The following is a 21,486-nucleotide window of genomic DNA, read 5'->3' as shown; positions in this document are numbered from 1 at the left end:
CTCTTTTCTCCCACTGCCCAGTTCATACGAATTGTCTGTGCTACAGCTGCCCGATCCCTGTATTCAGTAGGACTTCTCTTTGCACCCTTCTCTCTCAATCTTCTTTCCTCCCTGGTATTTACTTCCCACATAGTTTCTCTCTCCTTTCCATACACTCCCTCAGCCTCCTTGTCCAACACCCACCACCTAATAATACACTTTCCTGATTATTTTCTTGCCCGAAGCAAGGCTTTATGCCCATGTCAGGAAGCAAGAAACAGGCCTGGATTTCTTGTTAGTAAGATGACTCCATTTATAAGGACCACAAAGAGACAATCTTTGCAGACAACAGCTTTTGATTTTAGCTGGAATGAAATAACAATAACTGTTTTTTAAAGGACAAAAAGTAAATAAAATTTGCCTGCCAGCAGGCAGTTTAAAAGCCTACAAAAATTGTGACAATTGAGAAAATTTAACAAGATTCAGCAATCCCACATCAGTTCCCATATAATCTGTTACATTCGTTCTATGAATGGCTTTGTTACCTTTCACAAAACGCTGAAATTAATGTGGCTCTGCACTTCTGATAGCATCTATGAGTTTCTGCAAAGGATAGTTTCACTATCAATAGTTATTCCACCACCTTCCAGGAATTCAACAATTCAGTCTCCTAATCTGTCTCCCACAGGCAGGAATCCCATATTAGGTCACTGCATCACAACAACCTCCCCTCAAATGGAGCCTGTGGCTATCATGGCAGTGGCGTAACTTGTCTCCATGAATTCAGACAGCAGGAAATTCCCCGCTGATCAGGTTTTCCTGAATGTCATCTACAGGAACTTTGCAGATTTTTCTTTATTATTATTAAAATCAATCTGGAATGAAAGATAAATTGTAACCGCATTACTTCGTTAGTTTAATCTTTAGACACTGAGAATAGAATAAAGAAGTTTTAACCATCTAAATAATTGTGAATATTACTAAAATGCATATTTGTATAATGACTTTCATAATTTTCCTGTGAGAGAGATCAACTAAAACCCTTGCGCGTATTTTAAACTAAGATGATTTTTCTGCCTAGAACTGAGTGGAAACATCGAGGTATTTACTTGGCATAATTCAGATACAATAAATCATGCTATCTGTTTTGGGCCTAGTCCTACAAATCCACAATCAAACTTCTGATAACTTATGGGAAGAACAAAGATTATTCCCGTGCCCCCCCCCTTCCAAAAGAGGGTAGCATTTCCTAGGTATGTGCATTTGCCTAGAAGACAGCAAAGACTGGGTACAGCATTTAAAGCCTCTCCCAAGCACTCACTCTGAAGTGCTGCAGCACAGCAAAGATAATAACTAACAGATGGACCTTCATTCCTAAGTGGTGAATAACCTCTTCGTGTGGTTATGATTTGGTGAACATGGAAGTAGTGAAACACACTCTTGAATTAGGCATGAAAGGAAAGTTATATGGCAGAAAGTAAACACAACGTATTGAAATAATGTGCAATTTTTATATTTAACTTTGCAACTAGAATCCTGACATTCTAAAAATCTGGAACACGGTGGATTTTGTTAGTCCATATGTGTGAAAAAGAATTAGAGACTTCAACGAGCAAAAAAGCAGAGACCTTAGAAACAAAAAAGGAAATGACTTGCCATAACACTTCCCTTGTAACTCATTCTTATCAACAGCTGAACAATATGAAAGACTACTGTGCTTGAACGCTCTTAAGGAAGGGGGATGGGAATCAAGTTCAAGTTAGTATTTTAATATGAAAAAAAATACTACAGTTTACACAAATATTTTAAAGCCTGCTAGCTCCTCCTTCCACTCTTGGTCTATGTTCTTTCTCCTGGCCTAGGAACTCCATAATTTGCCTCAAAAATTGTTCACTAATCTCACCTCCATACCTGCATAGCTCAACCTATACCAATACAGATCAGATGCCTCGCCAATCCCTTTTCAAGTCAGATCCCCATTTTAAGTTACACTTCCATCACAGATGTCCTTTTTCTGAAAAAAAGGAAAATTAGGACAAGAAACCTTCTCCTATCAACCATTTGGTTCCTAGCAGGACTTGTGGGCCAAGTAAAAAAAGCAGAGGAAGAAAAGTTGTCAGCACACCAGGAAAGCATCTCAGACATTATCACCATCTCCTAACAATACCTACATACACAGAATACATAAAGGCACTTACAAACATATTTCAGGTAGTTAAAACATCCTGGAGGAAAAAGAAGTAATACCCAGGTGAAGACAGCAGGAACACACCAACTGGCACCTAAACTATTTGGCACAATAGTAGAGGTCCAGAAATATTTAATGGTTTGTTCACTTTTACCCTAGAAAATATACAAACAGTTAACGGAAAGAAGAGGTAAGCAAAATAAGACTATAAGTATGTCACTGTAGAAGCACAAAGGCTGCCCTTGTTTAAACCTCTTAAGAATGAGACAATTGCACAAGGACAAAAACACAGTAAAAGTTGTTTAATGACAATCATGGAAAAATACATCAATTGATGGCAAAACCCATAAAGCAGATCAGGCATCTGCTGCAACAATTTAGTGGACTGAGCATTAAGAGTGATGTGGTAAAAGGATTCAGGATGCACAATAACAATGTAAGGACTAACTGAAGTACAAACCATTCTGCATCTTTCAGTCGTGAGAGGAAGTATGACAAAACAGAAGGAAAATGTGAAACTAGCAAATGTCAGGTTCTTGGATTCAGTAGAATTTGGTTCAAAGAATACAAAAGTAAAGTGATGCTGAATTTCAAGAAAACAAATACCTTCCCCATCTCATAAGACATAACGAAAAGAAGTAACAAAATCTAGCAGCAAGTAAAGATGCTACAATTCAAGTGCATCATGGCAATAGCCCTTTACACATACAGGAATGTACTTACTTTACCAAGCCAGGCAGCTTTACAAACTGATCAAAAGCTTAAGGTTTACAAATCTTTAAGTGGTACAGAGCAGACATACTGAAAAAGGGTACACCACAATCATGTAAGGCTACTATATGACTGAGATAAAGAAACAAAACAGCCTAATGAGTAAATGATAGCCAGAAGGCCTAAAGGGAATAAGAAATTTCACAAGGGAAAGAAGTTATTAAAAAGAGAGTGGGTTGACTACCAAAGATGAATGCCTGAAGTTTCAAAAACTGAAAAGGTGTTAGTGACATCTTTAGTACAAGTGAAAGCTGTGTGTGGTTCCCCAAAAATGCAGGGAAGTCAAAATATGTGACTTGTACCATTAATAAAATACTGGCATGATCACGGAGAAAAAGCAAATGGCATAAGTCTACTTTAATTACAGTACTTCTGTTACACAGCCTTATGAAACATTACTTTAAATAATTTTAGAGGTGGGGGGTGTACCAAGGAATACCAAAGGATGCAATGAAAAACTCTTAACACATCAAGTTCAGAAAACTAATAGGTCAAATCTCATTTGACAACTTAAATTAACCCAAGTGTAATAACAAAAGTATTGCCAACTTACAAGAACTGATTTCTCAACAGTTTTGTATTTGTTTGTTTTATCAGTGTGCTGGCTGACTTATGTTAATCTAAGGAACCTCCACTTCAGGAACAGGAAGAATTGATACTTCTGTAATTTTGGATCCCTAGATTGCAAATTCTAACTTCCAAATTTAGATCATATGGAGATAGCCTGAATACCTCTAACACTCTGTACTAAATGGTGGAAACATACCCACAAATTTATACTTATTTGCATGGGAATCACAGTGCCATCAACTTTCCATTAAGGGGTTACTAATACTTTACAATGAAAAGGAAAAGCTATGAAATAAAGAAAACAAATTATTTTCTTGGCAAACAAGCAGGAAGGTCAACTCCCTCCTTAGCAAGGTCGAAACAATCAGCCCTAGCTCATTTCCATCAAGAAAGAAAAAACAGAGGGATTCCCCTTTGGCAGCATCAGCAGGAAATAACAAGTTTTCTCCTTCCTGTCTGGAATGTGAAGAGGTTCTCCTCTACTCTGCCTTTGTGAAAACGCTGATGGCTACACTGACATGTTTCACAGCACTGCAGCTTCCAAGTTCAGCCTATCACTTCAACTGCCCTCAAACGCGAACGAGTTTGTATCTTTGCTCCTAGAAGCCTCTTACTCCAGCCTCCCCATGCTGTCCGGTCCCCAAAATTGAGAAACTCTGCTAGCTTTAAGTCAGCATCTCACTATGTCCTTTTCTTCCAAGAGACTAGCAGCAAATCCTCTTTTTCCTTCAGAAAAATATTTTAATGGCAACCCAGACAGATACAGTTGAATTAAACTCCTCAATACATCTTACACACTTATACTAGACCGGAATAGGACAAATGGTTTGAACATTATTTCTGCTCTACAGCCCATTTTTACCAGGTCTTTCCCCCAGCCAAGGGGCAACAGATGATTCAAGAGGGTTTTTCCAACTGCAGTCTTTTCTTAAGACTTCATGCCCTGTCTTCTTGCCTTCAAGTCTGCTTTATATGTGCATGCTACACAGTACACAGAATTCCATGAAAGCATTTTCCATACTACGCATATGTTACATAGTACATACATACAGGCAAGTTCCTCTTTGCTCCCTAGGAGAGATGGCGGGCTGGAGCAAACTGCAAGATTTTTCTTGAAAAAGCCTTTCCTAGATACACACTTCCTCAGAGAGAGGAGAGAAAATCTGCCTGTGCATACGCTGGGTATGCTGCTCCCATGCTTCAAGCCCAGCTATTTTGCAGAAGAGAGGCTACTGTGTACAACTGTGTTTATGTTTTAGAATTTGGGGTCTGCCTACCTGCTTTGCAAGCATGAAGGGTCTGAAGGTCTTCAGGTCCAACTGTGATGCTTACAGAATGCCACTACATGACTAGACAGGACAAACCACTGGCTGAAGCCAATACTAACACTTTTATTGTTATCTCATCCTCCACCTCTTTACTTACTCACATATTCCTCCTCTGTAAGTGGTCTGAATCTAACTTGCTGCAATATAGAGAGCAGAATTTTGGAGCAGAGGCTATAATTTCAAATAAATCTTTCTGCAACAGATGTCTCAGTCAGCGACTCTCTAGCTGGGATACTCCAGAAACCCTAATGCAATACCATTAATTATAAAACAGTTCATCCAAAAGAATTCAGCATGGGTTACAAAACACTGGATTGTTACTTTAAAAAACAGGCGCCTACTGGTTCATAAAGGAATCCCTTTCAAGAAAAAAAAAAAAAAAAGAATGATTGCTCAAGATAGTAAGATGGACAAATTCTGGTTTCTTTTCTGGAATCATCCCAAAAATCTTCTCAAATGTCAAGCAATTGTAGTCAGACATCATAAACATTTAGCTATGCATGCTACAGATTCAGACCATACACACTTCTTACACTCAGCAATGACTAGTTTTCTGCTTTCCATCATGTTGTGTAATACATGATTTCAATGAAAAACATAAGTAGATAGGAAGGAAAAGTGACTATTTTTTTTTTTACAGTAAAAGCTGTGTATCCTGACTTCTGTTGCTCTGCATCGCTTTTGTCAGCAGAGACTGATGTTCAGATAAAGAAGGAGCATGTGAAAAATGACACTGAAATGGCTGCAGTAACAAAACTAGAAAGCCTGAAACAACCTACAACAAAATGTAAGAAAGTACTCAGTAAGAAAAGCTGAAGTTTTAATAAAAAACCCCACAAAACAAAACCCAACACTCTGGGAAAAAACAGCAGCAAGTATTAATACACAGGAGCACTGTGTTTAAGAAACAGACTACAGACCAAATTCTATTTCCCCTTGAAGAGTACAAAGTCGCCAGAGCCTGACTACAGTTGTGCAGTGAAGAATGACTATTGTAAGCTAGCTCTCTGCTTTTGTAAAGCTGGCAGAGCTGCTTTTGTGCCAGCTGCTGCAAGCTAGAGACGAGTAATGAATTCTACTGTCAATCTTCTGCTGGCATAGGTTAAAGCCAGCTTGGGTCTGTTCCAACTCATGCCAAGGCCAGCAGTTCAGCCAGGGATTTGATTCCTTAATTCCTGTCTCATGTATACCACGTACTACACAAATGTGAAAAGAAATTGCTTCCTAAGTAAGACTAGAGAATCTTAAACAAACCACCCCACGCTTTTCAACATTTGCAGAAAATGTAGAGGAGGAAATAATGCTTGAAATGTGCCAATTCTAGCACATTTGTTTTGCTAGATGAAGCAGTATTTTTGAAATGAGGTCGTAATATGATGATAAAAAGAAACGATCCATGCACCACACTAATAGCAGTGACTTTTTAAAGCAACTGAGTTAGGTATGAAAAGCAGAAAGCAAAGACTATAAGTTCTGTTGGTTTTACATGAAGTTATTCACAAATGATAATGCAGAAGGAAGTGCCCTAGGAAGATGGTATGAAAAATTAAGGAAAACACTAACACTATCGATATTTGAGGGTATCTGCAATGTATTTAAATATAAGTTTTTGATAATCTTAAAATCATTGACAAAACCGATAGACATTTTTAATGACAGGAAAATAAACAATCCAATATAAATACTACATTTAAAAAGATTTGGTTCCATTATATTTATATTACTATTTGAATTCCAAGACAATTTTCTAAAAGTCTGTTGGCATATTTGCACACACTAAAGCAAAAATCTTACTTCATCTTCCTAAATCTATTACTGTGACTACTGCAACCTACTAATGTGATCTAACCCTTAGTTATTTAAAAACAACAGACTACAAAAGAAAATTCTCTTTGAGCACAGAACTCAGTCATCCAAGGAAATAACTCTCATTTCTGCCAGCTGATCTTGAGACAGGGAAGTGCTCCAAAATTACTAACATCATCCAGCCTTCTGGGAAGCAACTGCATTGGATCAGTTAAAGCAAAATAAAGTGTTCACCACCATAAAGCAATGGCATTTAGTAAAGAAGAACCTCTAATACTTGTCTGGCAGATTTTCTTCCCTGTGGTCCACAAGAATTAAATGGCAAACATGCCAGTATTCTCATGTGCACCAGCCAATGTCACCACAGAGAGTAAGAAGCCCCTTGATGTTGGAACTGGTACAAAAATGCTTTTGGTATTTTTGGCTTTCTGAGTAATTGAAGCATGAGCTGCACCAGTACTACTGATATAAAAAACAATGCTACAACTGATTCTATACACATCCCTGTACGTTGTGGCAGTTTTACAACAGGAAAGCTACAGGATACAGTCTGGTATTGCTCTGTACTCCAGCTCCTTGAAGGATATGGTCCACTGAAAGGAGTGGGCTTTGCAAAGCTTTTAAGGCCAACCAGACTATATATTTCCAAGCACCTAAATATTGTCAGTGCCTACAGATATCTTCAAATCCCAAAATATCTTCTACAGCAACTTATTCTGAAACAATGTTCACATGTCATTCTGAATATATATTAACAGGCAAAAAAGAAAATTACTATATAAAAGACCTAACATTGATGTTTAAGAAAGCATTATTTTTTAATTCCATTAAACTAAATGCATGTGATTAAAGACAAGCAACTTTCTAAACTGCATTCATGCAAGATGTTACTGAACCCAGTAAAAGAGATAGTCTGTTTGTGTGGTTGAACCTCATTAAGATTTAATTAATTAATTGTCTCTTAGATTAAAATATCTATTGTAAACCAAATCTGTTGCAGTTATTTCTCTTCTAGAAATAGGATCATCTTGTACGATAAGGATGAGTAAATAACTTTTTCAATAAATATCTGTAGTTTCAAAAAAAACAACTCTGACCATTAACGTACTTCTAACAAATATCAAGTGTCTGTTGGATTTAGGAATTTTTTTGGGGGGTTGGTTTGGTTTTTTTTGTTACACAATGCCTAATAAGGCAATTCTCAGGAAAATAAGGTGTATTTCCCAAACCAGATTGTATAATTTGGCAGCTGCATCTTTCCTTTCCTTAGTGGAAAAAGCAATACTCTCACCAGATGAAGTCACTTTGAAGGCATCCCAAATAAAGGACTGAAGACAGCCTGGACACTAATTTATCCTGAAGAAAGAAAAGACTACTTTATAAAAGAATGTAGACTGTAAAAATCATCCAAGAGGCAGCAGTTAAACCTTTCTTGGAATACTTACAGCGAACGAGAGAATGGACACCAACCACCAACTACATATTGCATAACAGGTGACAGAAGCAAGCACCACTAAATGGATAACTATTATAACCCATTCAAACGCAGATTTTTTCCAAACCAAGGTTTCAAAGGAAGAAGAGAGTTGTGTAACACTCATTTTTTTCAAATCCTCCTTCATAAGATTCCTTATAAACTAAGTGCAGTTAATGAGAGGACCATCAAGTGGTGTAACAGTTACAGTGGTACAGAGTGTTAGGTGACAGGTAGGGAGGAGAGGACGTGAAGAGAGATTATGCTTTAGGTTACTCCAAGTAATCGTGGAGGGCTACCAATTCATACCAAAAGCAACTCTTATAATCTGGTTTTAGAGCAGACAGAAATAAGAGCTTATCACAAAGTTCTCTAAGAACTGTCACCACTGATGATACAAGGCACCTAGCAAGAAGAAAGCAACATGTTGTTTGGCAGCTATCCATTATATCTGCACACCAGTGGATTTATCCAGTTGCTTTCTGAAGTTCTGCAGAATTCCTGTGAGGAAGCAGAAATCTGCACTACATGACTAATTTATATTTCTGGAGAAAGAAAAAAGAAATGAAAAAATTTAAAGCATTCTGCAAAGGACCTTCAAACTGAAAGGGCCATTTGCTGTCAAACACAGAAAACAGCCAAAACTAAACCACAAACTCCTGTTTCATAAACAATTGCAGGAAATGCTAAAATCCTTCTGTAACTTACTTATCTTAAAACTAGAAGACTAACATTTTCTAACCCATAATAATCCTGCTTAGATGTTCTCTAAAACACCACTGCACTTCCTCAGTAATACGTAATTGTAACTATGAAAAGTATTTTTTTCAAAAGGTTCTGCTAAGCCTAAAAACAACATCCTATTCAACAATGTATATTTACAGCCCTTCTGTTATCTAGTGCTTGTGGAGACGGAATTTTTCTGGTGGGCACAGGGGAAGTTTTGGATGACACAACATTCATGCAGACTTGCATGTATTAGTAGACTGCATCAATCCTACTCCTCCAGTCCACCCAGAGAGTGACCGAACAGGGTTTTGCCATACAGGAACATATACCCTAAAATCACGCAGAACGAGGTGGCACAGGATAGGAAATTACTCATCTGACAGTGGCACTCAAGGCTACACAAACCAGCAGTTAACAGCTTTCCACTGCTAAAGAAACGTGGACAAAGAAATGTGAGAGCTCGCTCTGCACTCGGCTTTTGTTCCACTAAGCAGCAAGACGTCCCATTTCAATTCAAGTACTTCCACTGCAATTCCAGGTATTGATTTATAGAATGAGAGCCATAAACCTCAAATTAATTTAACTGGGGGGGAGGGGAGAGCCACAAGGAGAAGAAATAAAAATAAATTCTCTCTTACTTAACTGTAACGCAACTACAGTAAAAATTTAAAATCCCTCATAGAGCCTTTGTCACAACAACTACGCTGGCATAACCATGCTGAGAGTGCCTGCTGGCAGAGACACAGCTTATATCGACAGAGGATGGTTTTCTGCTGACACAGCAGTCCCGTCATTTCAAGTGAACTTTGTTCTTTCCTTTCAGATGTGGAATTTTCTTCCAATATGCTGCTTCCTTGACCTGTCTGCACTGCCACAGCTAGGCCTGCTCCATCAACTTACATAGAATCACAGAATCACTAAGGTTGGAAAAGACCTGCAAGATCATCAAGTCCAACCATCAACCCAACTCCACCATGCCCACTAAACCATGTCCCACAATGAAAAGATTCATGTAATTTCCAAGTGAGGACTTGAATTCCTCAAGCCAAAAAACTTCTCTATTTTAACTTTCTACAGTTCTTTTTAAACTTTACATTCACTAAGTGGGATAAATACTAGTTACTGTGACTTTAGTATCAACCAACATAGTATAGTCTGGGAATATAGATGAGGCTCAAACTTAAGGATACTTAAGTGTAGCACAAATACTGAGATTCTTCTAAAGAGCTTCATGAAAAAGAACTATCTCTCAACAAATCTGAGCTATGTTTTCAGAAGAGGAAATGATTAAGTAACAAAAGAAACTGATGAGCACAAGAGATGGTCCACTTTAATATCAAAGTGGTTTCTTTCCCAAGCCTTCTATGCAACTTACATACCCTACTTCAAAAGATTAAAAGGTGAACTTTACCTGCTATTACAAAAGCAATTTTTTCTTCCTTTCTAAAAAAAGAAATATGAAAGTCCAAGCACTAAAATACCAGGGAAAAACCCACCTGTGTATAAATTACTGTATTTTTAAAATACAAATGCGTATTCAATATCATTGCTTGAATACTGCCTTCCCAATCATGTACTGGAAGAAGATGTACAGCAGTGACACACTGAATGCATTTTCAGTTTTTGCTGCATTAACTTGAGTTAATTACTTGAGAAAGGGACAGAGGTTGTTCATGCTTTGGGAACCTGTCCTGTGTACCACTATTAATAGATGAGCAGAAGAGTCTGTTAAAAATATTTTAACAATGGGAAATTGTTTCTTATCTCATTTCCCAGAGCTCAGCTCTGGAAGGGCTTCTTTACGTGGGTGCAACAGCACACGCAACCTGCATGGCTAAAATGCCTGTGCTGTATAGCCCTTTATGGAGCACTGGGAAATGCAGTAGAAAGACAGAGAGCTGAGAAAACTTATCTGCCCAGGTGCTTCTGCAATGAACTTTCCAGGGTAGCTCACAATACCAGCATTTCTAAATTTTCCCCCTAAACATCCTGAATTTGGTTATTCTTGAATCAAATGGAAGTCAGTCCAGACATTTCACTTAAAAGCAACAGGTTTCTAGCTGACAACTCTGATGGCAAATGTTACAACCATATTTTAAATAATGATTGCAAAGAGGGGGAAAAAAATAAAAAAAAAAAACAAACCCACGAAGATTTTGGGTCTTGAATTTCTAAGTACATTACATATTTTTGAATAGTACTTACTGGGAAAAAATACAGCACAAACAGGAAGTTCAGTTACAACTAAAATTTTTTTTCATACACCTCCCCCTCCCCGAAATAATACACCATGCTTCAGGGAAGCATATTATTTACATTTCTTACATTTGAAGAAAAGAATGTACTTTAAGAACCCTAACTAGGAATCACTGGTCAACCACAATAAGCTATGATATTAAGCTGGTACATATCCTTTTCAGTAACAATGACAACAGGGTGGAGTGTTCAAAATGGTATTTATACCAACAAAAGTTATTTCTTTAAAGTTTAATTTTGAAGTTCAAGATTATTGTCTGTTCTGGAAACAAAGAAAACAATTCTGCACAAGTCTGAATGCCGGAGACTTAAAAGCCCACACCCAGAAATATGGTAACATGAAGAATGATGAACTAGTAACTTTGAGAAAAATGTGTTATTTCAAATGCAGTGACTGGATGCTGATAAGTACTTAATTTTTGCTGCAGTGATTTAAAAAGACAGCTCTCCTCAACTATCACTTCAACTGTCTTGGGGAGGTTAACATATCCACAGAGGAACCTGCCAAAGGGAATGGATGTCTACATTTCTGCTGGTCAATACAGTAATTTAGCATTTTAACACAAACTTATTTTTACTGCAGACATTGTTACATTTGCACAGACTACTGCTGAAGCAGCTCAGGTACACACAGCTGTGACTGCCCTAGCTTCTTAAATTGTCCAAGTATGAATCAGCTGAATTTACTACTCAGTAATTGCACAGAAATTTCAGTGTTGACATACTAAAAGACAAAGAAATAACATTTTTGCTGAATTATTTTTAAGATGGCTGGTAATTACTCACTGAAGTTTAATCCATGAGATTATGCAATCTCCATTTGTAATATTAAAGACTAAGAAACGTATTATTTCTTTTTCCTATTTTTAATTAATAAGCACACAAACTGAAGAGCCACCTTACCTGACAGAGTTTTGTTTCCTGTTTTCTATTTTCATTAAAATTTGTATGTCTGACTGAGGAGACACTGTATAGATTTTTAATCTGAAAAAAAAGAACATGCAACAGAGATGAAGAAACAATGATGTACAATGACTTTTCTTCCTATCATCCGTAAGAGATGGATATCTTCTGCATGTCAACAGCCAAAAGAATGTATTTCTTCATAAAGACAACAAAATTTGCCACATAGTAAGTAGTTCCTATAAATGAGGGCTATAATTACTAGTATGTTTTTCTAATTACTCAAAAGAAAAGTTTCACTCTCACCTTCAATGAGGTTAATTATGGTTACACTTTTTAGAATTACAGTTGCTTTATTTGATCTTTATGCCATGAGTCAATTTCTTAATCTTTTCCTGGTTTAAATTTGGTGGCTATACTCCAGAGTTAGTTGGTTGGTGAATGTTAAGATGGTTTTCATCACAGGAATTAAAGACGTACTGCTGACCGGGAACTCAGCTCTGCATGCTGAAAGTGCAGCTAGTTTAAGCCATTTATTCAGAACCGTTCCCTTCTTTTATTAGTGCATTAGATGAACTAGGCAGAAAAGTTATTCAATACACACCTTTGACAAACTACAGGATCTGACTCCACTGGATCAATGTACGGCTTAAGGATATCAGCAAGTGCTTTATCGTCAGGCACCCTTTCACCAAAGATAAAAATTAAATACATAAGTTTTTGTGTACATGATGAACCATTATTACCTGAGTAATTTGGAGGAAGCTGTATATTTGCATGCTACAAAGGCACAACTGAGTATTTTATGGGAGGATCATAAAGGTGTATCAATACAGCATAGATAATTGACAGCTTTATCTCAGTTTCAACACTGGGACTTCACTGGCATCTACAAGGAGAAACAGATGCGTATATAGTTTCTAACCTTGCAGCAGAAACATGCTATTCTTACAGCCCTAGAAGTAGATGAGGGCATATTTCTCATTCCCCTTCAGGCTAGGAAAAAAGGAGGAAGATTTGGCAACAAAAGCTTATTTTTTGGCCTTTGCAAAATGTGCTTGTGGGATTTCCTACAAAGCAAACAATACAACCATTTCATACTATATGAAGGTCAGCTCCAGTGTGCAGGCGAGGAGGGATGGTGAATCTTGCTGAACATCTGCTCCATGAGAACAGAGTGCGTTAGGTGTATGGGCTATCGCTATCACGAATATACAAGCTGCTCTGCTTACATAGAGAAAAGGACTAGCGATCAAACATTTTGCCTGATTTGAAAAGCCTGCTAGCTTTCAAACAGGAAAGGACTACGCAACTTTAAGGGGGTTTTTTCAATTTAAATGCCCTCTTAATTAAAGACTAAAAATAATAGTCGAGTTTACCTTGTATAATAGAAATAGATAAGAACTGATCTAAATATTTTGCAGTTCAATTTCAGCAGACTAATTTAAATATTATAAAAATCTGTTTTTCAAGCTCTGTACCCTTTTAAAGTGTATTCAGCATGACAGTGAGGAAATACAAGCTTCAAGTGCCAGTAGAACTTCTTCTCCCTGAAAAGAAAAAGAAATGCATATTCTTAATGTTAGCTGGTAACTACTACTTGTTTTTTCTATAATAAAGCTTGGTAGCCTACAACATGGGTGCAGAAGAAAAGATATCGTCAAGACTTTGAATGGCATTTTCAAAGAGTAAAAAGGGCATGCAGAGAAGCTGAGAGGCACTTTGCTTCCAGGCACTTTGCTTTGCTCCCAGTTCCTGCTGAATTTCAAGTCCTCAGGGGGTAAAAATCTGTTCCTTATAAATACAGGTAAGATACCACCAATTAACTGATCAACAGCATTTCACATTTTAAAAGGTAGTCTCTTCCAGCTGTCTTTCTTTATCTATAGCTGCCCTTTAATTTCAGAAAAGGAAAATGCTTTTTGGCATATCACCCAGGACAGACTGCCAAACCTGTGCAACAACAGCCAGAGGTCCCAGCTGAGGCCAGGTTCTACATAAAATAGGGGACTCAACTATTCACAGCAGTGATTGCCTAAATAGAAAACATGTCACGGGCAGGGAGGGAAGCTGCATTTTGGCATAACATGGATAACAGAAGTTAGAAAGAATAAATGTTTTACAGAAAGATCAGGAAGCTTTTGGTAGAGACCAAAATTGATGTCATGTTCCCTTCTCCAGTTTGTTTGTTTTAAGACACATCTTCCCTTTCCAGCTAGCATAATTAATACCTGAGAATAGAAGCTCCTGAAGCATGGTTCCAGTGCAATATCATCTTAAGAAAGGCAGTATTACCTAGAGGATACTTCGCTAGATTAGGAAATCTTTTTTTGCCTTTTTACTCATCTGCAGAAATGCTGCTGAAGCCAATACGGACTTAAGACAAAGCATTTTCCCCCTCATTGCTCCAAATTCTCCCATTTGGTATGGTAAGCGTAACAGTGTTTTTCTAACACAAATCTCCTAAGAAAAAGCAGCCTAAAAGGTAGGTGCATGGCCCTTTGTTCTGGTTCAGAATTTTACACTCATGACAAATAGTAAAGATTTCGAAGCGAAAGGAGGGAACTACTACCATTTAGAAATCAGAATCTATGTGAAGCACAGGAACACCTAATGGTTCCCCCTCCTCTTTTTTAATTTTTTTTTAACATGACTTAAGACCTATGAATCATTATATCCAGGATAATCACCATCAGTTATGCAAAGATTCTGGTACTGCAATTAAAAGTAATCCCAGTGATGTTCCAACATGTTGTTTAACTTGTTTATCAGGCAGATGAAACATTATCCAGCAGGTTCTAGCTGGCTGCAGAGACAAGTGTACGTGCATTCAGTAGCAAAACAGTAAACAAGTTAGCTGCTAAGTTCAATTAACTATGATACCAATTTTCAAATGCAAGCCCTTTTTATAAAGTGCTCTTATCAAATAAATCATTCTCTTACCTAGTTATTCCTAGCAGAAAACTGAGCTTTACAGCTGAACTAGACTTCCTGTAGTATAAGGAAAATCAGAAGTTTTAGTGTTTACCAAAAAAGAACAAGCAAGAACCCTAGCTCTAGTAATTAGAATAAAAAGAACTAATGAAGGCCAAGGTCCCCAAAGCAGCATGTGACTCAGCAGAGTTGTGCAGTATGCCTTGTGATTCTTCCCCTCTACTGGGTCATGTTTGTTAAAGCTGAGAACGAGAGAGCCTTCCTTAAATTAGAACGTGGAGTTAGAACACATCAGGTCTGAAAGAGGTAAGAAGACTGTATGACCAGAGCTGGAGGACAACACAGAAAACACTGTTCATTACATAGCATATATAACCAGAAGGTGACATGGTATCATGCCTCATGAATTTTCTGCTATTTTGCATATTGGTATGATACTGTCTTAAATTACCAAACTGAAAAAAATTTTGAAATAACTAAAAATCAGTGAGTGGAATTTTGGAAGTTTTTTTGCAAGATGAGTGAAACAAGGTTTTGCAATTCTTCAGCTTGACTGCTGAAGGAAGCATCAACGCTACCACATGCATAGAACAAACTGGAATATCAATAGTTCGATTATTGGAATATCAGTTCAATAGACTTGTGATAAACAAGCTTGTGATTCCTCTCTCAGACATACGTTAATATCTGGCATTTAACATGGCATGGTATTAATTCAAAGCACCTTCTCAAGTAGACTTTAGTAAAAGTTGGAAATCTTTAAACATAGAAGTAGGGTCACCATCATTAGCTGCAGGAAATGCTAGTGATGGACACATTTATTAAAATACTTTAAGGACTGTTCAGATGAGTTTTTTGTTACATGTTATCAACTAAAATGGGCGGTTTAGCATTTTTTCATTTAACTCATCATCTTCCACAAATTTTTCAAACAGGCCATGTTTATCTACTTTAAGTGACCAACCCTTCCTGTGATATGGACTTTCTTTCTGTCAAATTTTTAAATCAAGACAGCCAAAGCAATGGGAGTACTACAGATCTTCCTCTCCCAAGTGGAAACAGACAAACCATGACACAGCTCACAGAAACTATGTGGCCTAGAGGGCTGTCTCTAACACAGGCACTTGAAACAGAAATATTTCAGAAGTACTTCTAACTGTCTGCTACCTGTTGTTAGGAATACTCTTTATGTGTCTGCAGAAATGGTCACTACACAGCACATTCTGATTTCACATGCAAGATCAATTGTTCCCTGTGGGCTCACTGAGGTAGACTCAGCTGTTTAATCAACTTAAGAGGGACCTCCCTCCCCCTTCCAGGCACAATCTAGTCTATGGAATAGTGCACAGAAAGAGCTATGAATCAGGGATCCTGAACACTGAAGTTGAAAACATTATTCCTTGTCAAAAAGTTTCACTTCGAAAAAACAGAAATGCTGATTTTTTTTTTCAGCATACTAATACCAAAACTGCAGTTAATTACTTCATCTCTTCTCAAAGTACTCTTGCCTGAAAGTAAATGGCAAGCAGAAACAGGTAAGATAGATTAAGAACTGGGTAGAAGGAGGCAAGGAAAAAAGCAGCTTAGAATTGAAATAGCCTCCTACTCTTCGCTGTACAATGAAGTATTGAAAAACAACCTGCTGGGTGCCTGTTACTGAAGTGAAGCATCCCTCACTGTCACTGATCTCTGCCCAGTTAGAGAACTTGATGTCAACTGTAGATGCTTCACAACAAGTTCTGATTATAATTAGATATCCTGGCTCCAGATCTCACAGACTTCTTTTTCCATTATGGCTCAATGGGGTAGTACTTCCTTCAAACACAACTGAGGTACTATGTGCATTTTCTAAATGAAAATGCTTAATTGAGTAAGTCATCTGCAGTTGAGTAACAGCTCACTGCATGAAGTGTTCCATGCTGCTCAGCTGCCATGGAACACCACTCCACAGTTTTCTTGAATACCAAGGCACTGACTATAAATAAACTACCAAACAGCAGAGATCTGGATAAGGCACAAGCACATCCTTGATGTCAGTAAAAGCAGCATCATAGCCCATCCCTACACTGCTTGGCATCACATCCTATTTTGGCTAGTTCAGAAGCATGGAAACTGATCAGAGGAAAAAGAAGAGCCAAGCACCTCTTCCCCTGCGTGAGATGTAGCTGCAAATTATGTTCAGAAGTGCACAGGCTGTTTTGCAATTGCTGTTCTTCTAAAGCAAAGTAACTGTCTCCCTTTCATTTCTCCTAAAACATGAAAATAATTATTTTCTGTAATCAACTGTAGTTTTCACAGAACTACATGTAAATGACTTAAATTTTTCACAGCAATAACTGAAATATTTTATTTCTGACGTTACAAAGGCAGCAGCAGCATATACAAAGTGGCTGTTACCTTCAGCTAGCTTTCAGGACAACTGCAAAAATTCTCACCATCTTTTATAGTTAATGCAGCACCTAGGAAGATGCTCCAAGTACTGCAGGTGCAAACAGTACAGCTGCTGGGAATTAAAGTACAGATCTACAAAGGATTCTGGGACTTGGACATACCAGGTAAGTGCCTTCGCAGATTTTTAGAAGGGCCCAATGTTGACATATTTCTTAAAACATTTAAGAAATATCTCACAAAGCTTAACTTTCTTACCTAGGTTTCCTCTGAACAGTCAATTTTGCCTAGATTGCAGTAGAAGTAGTTTTTTCTGTAACACTTTTAAAATGTGTGTATATATATACATATACGTAAAATAAAATATGTCTCGACAAAAAATTCCAAATTCATCACATTTTAAGATACTAATTGCAGTTCTGGCTCTGCAGAAGTACTTCACTGCCAGCCCGTCAAAGATAGAAACAAAATCATCAGTGAATCTCTATTTAGCAACTAATATTCTTAAAATGTTTTAAACAGGACATCTTACATCAAAATGCAAATACTGTAGTATTTCCTGTCTATGTTATTTTGAACTGATAAACGAGATGAAAAGGACGTAAAGAAGTTTAATGAAGGACCAGTTACCCTTTCATTTGACAATACCCAGTACTCTCACCTAATGTGCTGAAGTTTAATTGAAATTCAGTATCTACAGCTTTGGATAATAATGCCTTTCTCAACTTTCTTAAGCAACGAAGATTCAGCCGAAGTGGCTAGACTCTCTTGTGGATTAAAAAAAGAAAAAATTAAAATAAGAGAACATGCGTAAGTGTGATGACTTCATCCTCCCCGCCCCTCCCAAACCCTGTGTTCCTAGCACCAAATTGACTTTGTTGCACTTCTAACAACAGCTCACAAAAGAGGATGTTTCTGTTTTCTTGAAACTTCATCAAGCTAATTCCTGGTTTTGATGTATAAAGAGTAAACCAGAAATATTTCTACTGAAAGTTCGTATGTTTCCTAGTTACAGTAAACAGCAAGACAATCAATGAAGAAACTGAAGTGCACTTCCTTTGTAACACATACGGTCTACTATTAAGGAGCCTCCCAACAGCAGGAGATGTTACTAACCGTATGTGTTGCAATAATCAAACATTGAACTGAGAGTCATTGGTAAATCAAAGGGACACTGTCAAGGCTGAGTAACCCAAACTGTAATAACCTTTAAAGAATAAAACTACTGTCCTCTTTAACTTCTGCAAATAAACAAAATTACCATCAGATTCACTACGAGAATAAAATATTTCAGTTGCTAAAAAAAAATAAATAATAATCTCAGGTACAGAACTCAGTCAGTACTCATTTTCACATGGGGATGTTCTGAAAAGCTACTGATTTACTGAAATGTATGAACATCCTGCGCTCTGATCGCTCCAAAGTAGCATTCCTTTGCCTGGGAACTTACTTGGACAGGTCCTAGAAAGCCAGCAAAACTATGTACTAAGTAACAACTAAATTCAAGTTTAACTGCTCCAACAGTGTAATATTAACCCAAAACCCAACTCAGGTAACTTCTTGGTAAATTCTCAAGATCAGCAACACTTCAAACAATTTATTATCTCTACCTAGCTAAGGATTAGAGTTGACATTTTGGGGTTTTCAGGTGTACCTCAACAAAGTAGCTTCTGTGACACTAACGATCTCTTAATTGATGCTAATCCCAAATCTCCACACTATATTTTGTTCTCAGAATTAAATCAAAGAAGAGAGATAATGAAAAAGATTCCTTCTCCCACATACATCATCTGACCAAATGCTCCGAAGCTGCAGGCACACCTTCCACCAGTGAGGAGACTTGTAGCCCTCTGGCCCCTCTTGGTGGGGAAGAGAGGTAAGAAGGATTTTGTCTGGAAGGTGCTGTGAACAGAGTGGGGAGGAAGCTGGGTGGAGATGCCTATGACGGTGTAAGCAGCAGGGAGGGTCAGAGCAGGGCAGCACACACTGCAGAGATGCGGGAGCTGCATTGCCCCATTTCAGGGTCTCCCGCCAGGGACCCAGGAACCCCAGAGTAGCAAGCTCCCAACCCTCTTCCCATTAGTCCTCCTGGCTGGAGCTCCTCATTTGCTGCCCCAGCCCTCGTGCCAACCTGGTCGCATTCACTACCCCTTTCCCAAAGGCTCCCTATCCCAGCAGACTACCCCAACTCCACGGCAGCCTGTGTCCAGAAAGGGAACTATCACTTCTATTGGAAAATAAGGGCACCACAGAAAAGGCAGGGTGAAGCAGCACATCATAAATAATTTGCAAATAAGGCGTCCTAAACCATCTCTAAGTCAGATGTCCCATGAGTTCACAAACTGGACTCAGACTGTACTTTCTAATGACGCTCCATTATCTAGATATTCAGTATTACAAGTTAGCCTAATCCATGTGTTGCCCAGCGTTGGCATGTATGCTTTCACAACACCAAATTTAGCAGACAAACTAATGGAAACCAGTAAATGAAGAGTCTGGTTAACACATCCAAACAACCACTGACTTGTCCTCCAGTGCTGGCAGGGGCAGGGGATAACACAAGAATACATTTTGTACTTCCTAGTTTTGGATTACTCTCATTCCTGCCTTGTATAGCATAACAGCTTGGCTCACACGGAGAGCATGAAAAGGCCAGAGAACACTGTTCTCAGCTTTCCACAGACATATGTAGAGCAGGTTCTAACCTCCACCCTCTGAAGTAACCTCTCGAGAAATCTCAACTGACAAACAGCATGAGAAGGGGTTCAGATCTACAGAAGAGCAGACACACCAGACCCTGACCACTGTCAGGTGTTAAGCTCGTACAAAGCAACGATTTGCACAGCTTGACGCCATTTGAATGTAATATTCAATAAAACATCATGGACATCATGAAGTCACATGGGATAGGTGTTAAATGGCTGAAACTCACTGGTTCAATCAAACCTGAGGTTTGATTCCTCAGGAATATATGCCAATAAAAAAACCCAAACAAAACCCAAAGGTTAATTTTTAATCTGCATCACTGAATTCTAATGGCCTGTTGCTGTGTGCGTAACAGTAGCAGCAAAAGAGAGGAAATGTCCTTTGTGTAGTACTCGCTGAGCATATTCCATACCCTTGGACAGCATTTACATGAAAGCAACGGTTACTTCCTACCCTCTTAAGAACAGACAATGTTATCACGTTCTTTCTGATGGGATGCGAAAGCCCCAGAAAGGCTAGCATCCCAAAACAACAACAAAAAAAATACCCCAGGATTTTATGATTGCAAAAACCAGTAAGGCATTCTCCCAGACAGCCTGTGAAATACTTCCATGCCTATATGCCAATAAGTCATCTTCCTTGCCCCATCCTCTTAGTTTTTAAATCTGCTTCTGTTAAACAACTTAAAGCACATGACATGCCTGAAAGCGTAATCTGCTCCAAACTATTTTGTTCCCAACACAACCTACACTTCAGATGAGGAATTGGCTGGATGGTCACATCCCAAGGGTAGTGGTCAATGGCTCAATGTCTAAATGGAGATCAGTGATGACTGGCGTCCCTCAGGGGTCCTTATTAGGACCAGTACCATTTAATGTCTTCATCAGTGACATACACAGTGGGATTGAGTGGACCCTCAGCAAGTTTGCAGACGACACCAAGCCACGTGCTGCAGCTGGCACACCTGAGGGACGGGATGCCATCCAGAGGGACCTGAACAAGCTCAAGAAGTGAGTCCATGTGAACCTCATGAGGTTCAACAAGGCCAAGTGCAAGGTCCTGCACATGGGTTGGGGCAACCCCCCCATATCAATACAGACTGGGGGATGAACGGATTGGGAGCAGCCCTGCAGAGAAGGACTTGGGGGTACTGGTAGGTGAAAAGCTGGACATGAGCTGGCAATGTGCACTTGCAGCCCAGAAAGCCAACTGTATCCTGGGCTGCATCAAAAGAAGTGTGGCCAGCAGGTTAAGGGAGGTGATTCTGCCCCTCTACTCCGCTGTGGTGAGACCTCACCTGGAGTACTGCGTCCAGCTCTGGAATCCTCAGTACAGGAAAGACATTGACCTGTTGGAGCGGGTCCAGAGGATGGCCACAAAAATGATCAGAGGACTGGAACACCTCTCCTATGAAGAAAGGCTGAGAGAGTTGGGGTTGTTCAGCCTGGAGAAGT

At 38.6% G+C, this 21,486-nt stretch overlaps 1 protein-coding gene across 1 annotated transcript in view; it reads right to left on the bottom strand.

Annotated features, from left to right (window-relative positions):
• The window catches only part of ZNHIT6 (zinc finger HIT-type containing 6), a 35,695-nt gene that overhangs the window by 8,658 nt on the left and 5,551 nt on the right, over positions 1 to 21,486 (bottom strand). The window contains exons 6-8 of the mRNA XM_059822181.1: positions 13,486 to 13,554; positions 12,609 to 12,689; positions 12,005 to 12,085 (exon numbers count right to left, since the gene is read on the bottom strand). Of these exons, the coding sequence (XP_059678164.1) occupies positions 12,005 to 12,085; positions 12,609 to 12,689; positions 13,486 to 13,554 (231 nt within the window). The remainder of the gene's footprint in view (positions 1 to 12,004; positions 12,086 to 12,608; positions 12,690 to 13,485; positions 13,555 to 21,486) is intronic.

The sequence above is a fragment of the Gavia stellata genome, chromosome 10, assembly GCF_030936135.1.
Source record: "Gavia stellata isolate bGavSte3 chromosome 10, bGavSte3.hap2, whole genome shotgun sequence".
Lineage (NCBI taxonomy): Eukaryota > Metazoa > Chordata > Aves > Gaviiformes > Gaviidae > Gavia > Gavia stellata.
Note: the sequence above shows the minus strand (reverse complement) of the source record. Positions and strands in the feature narration are given on the sequence as shown.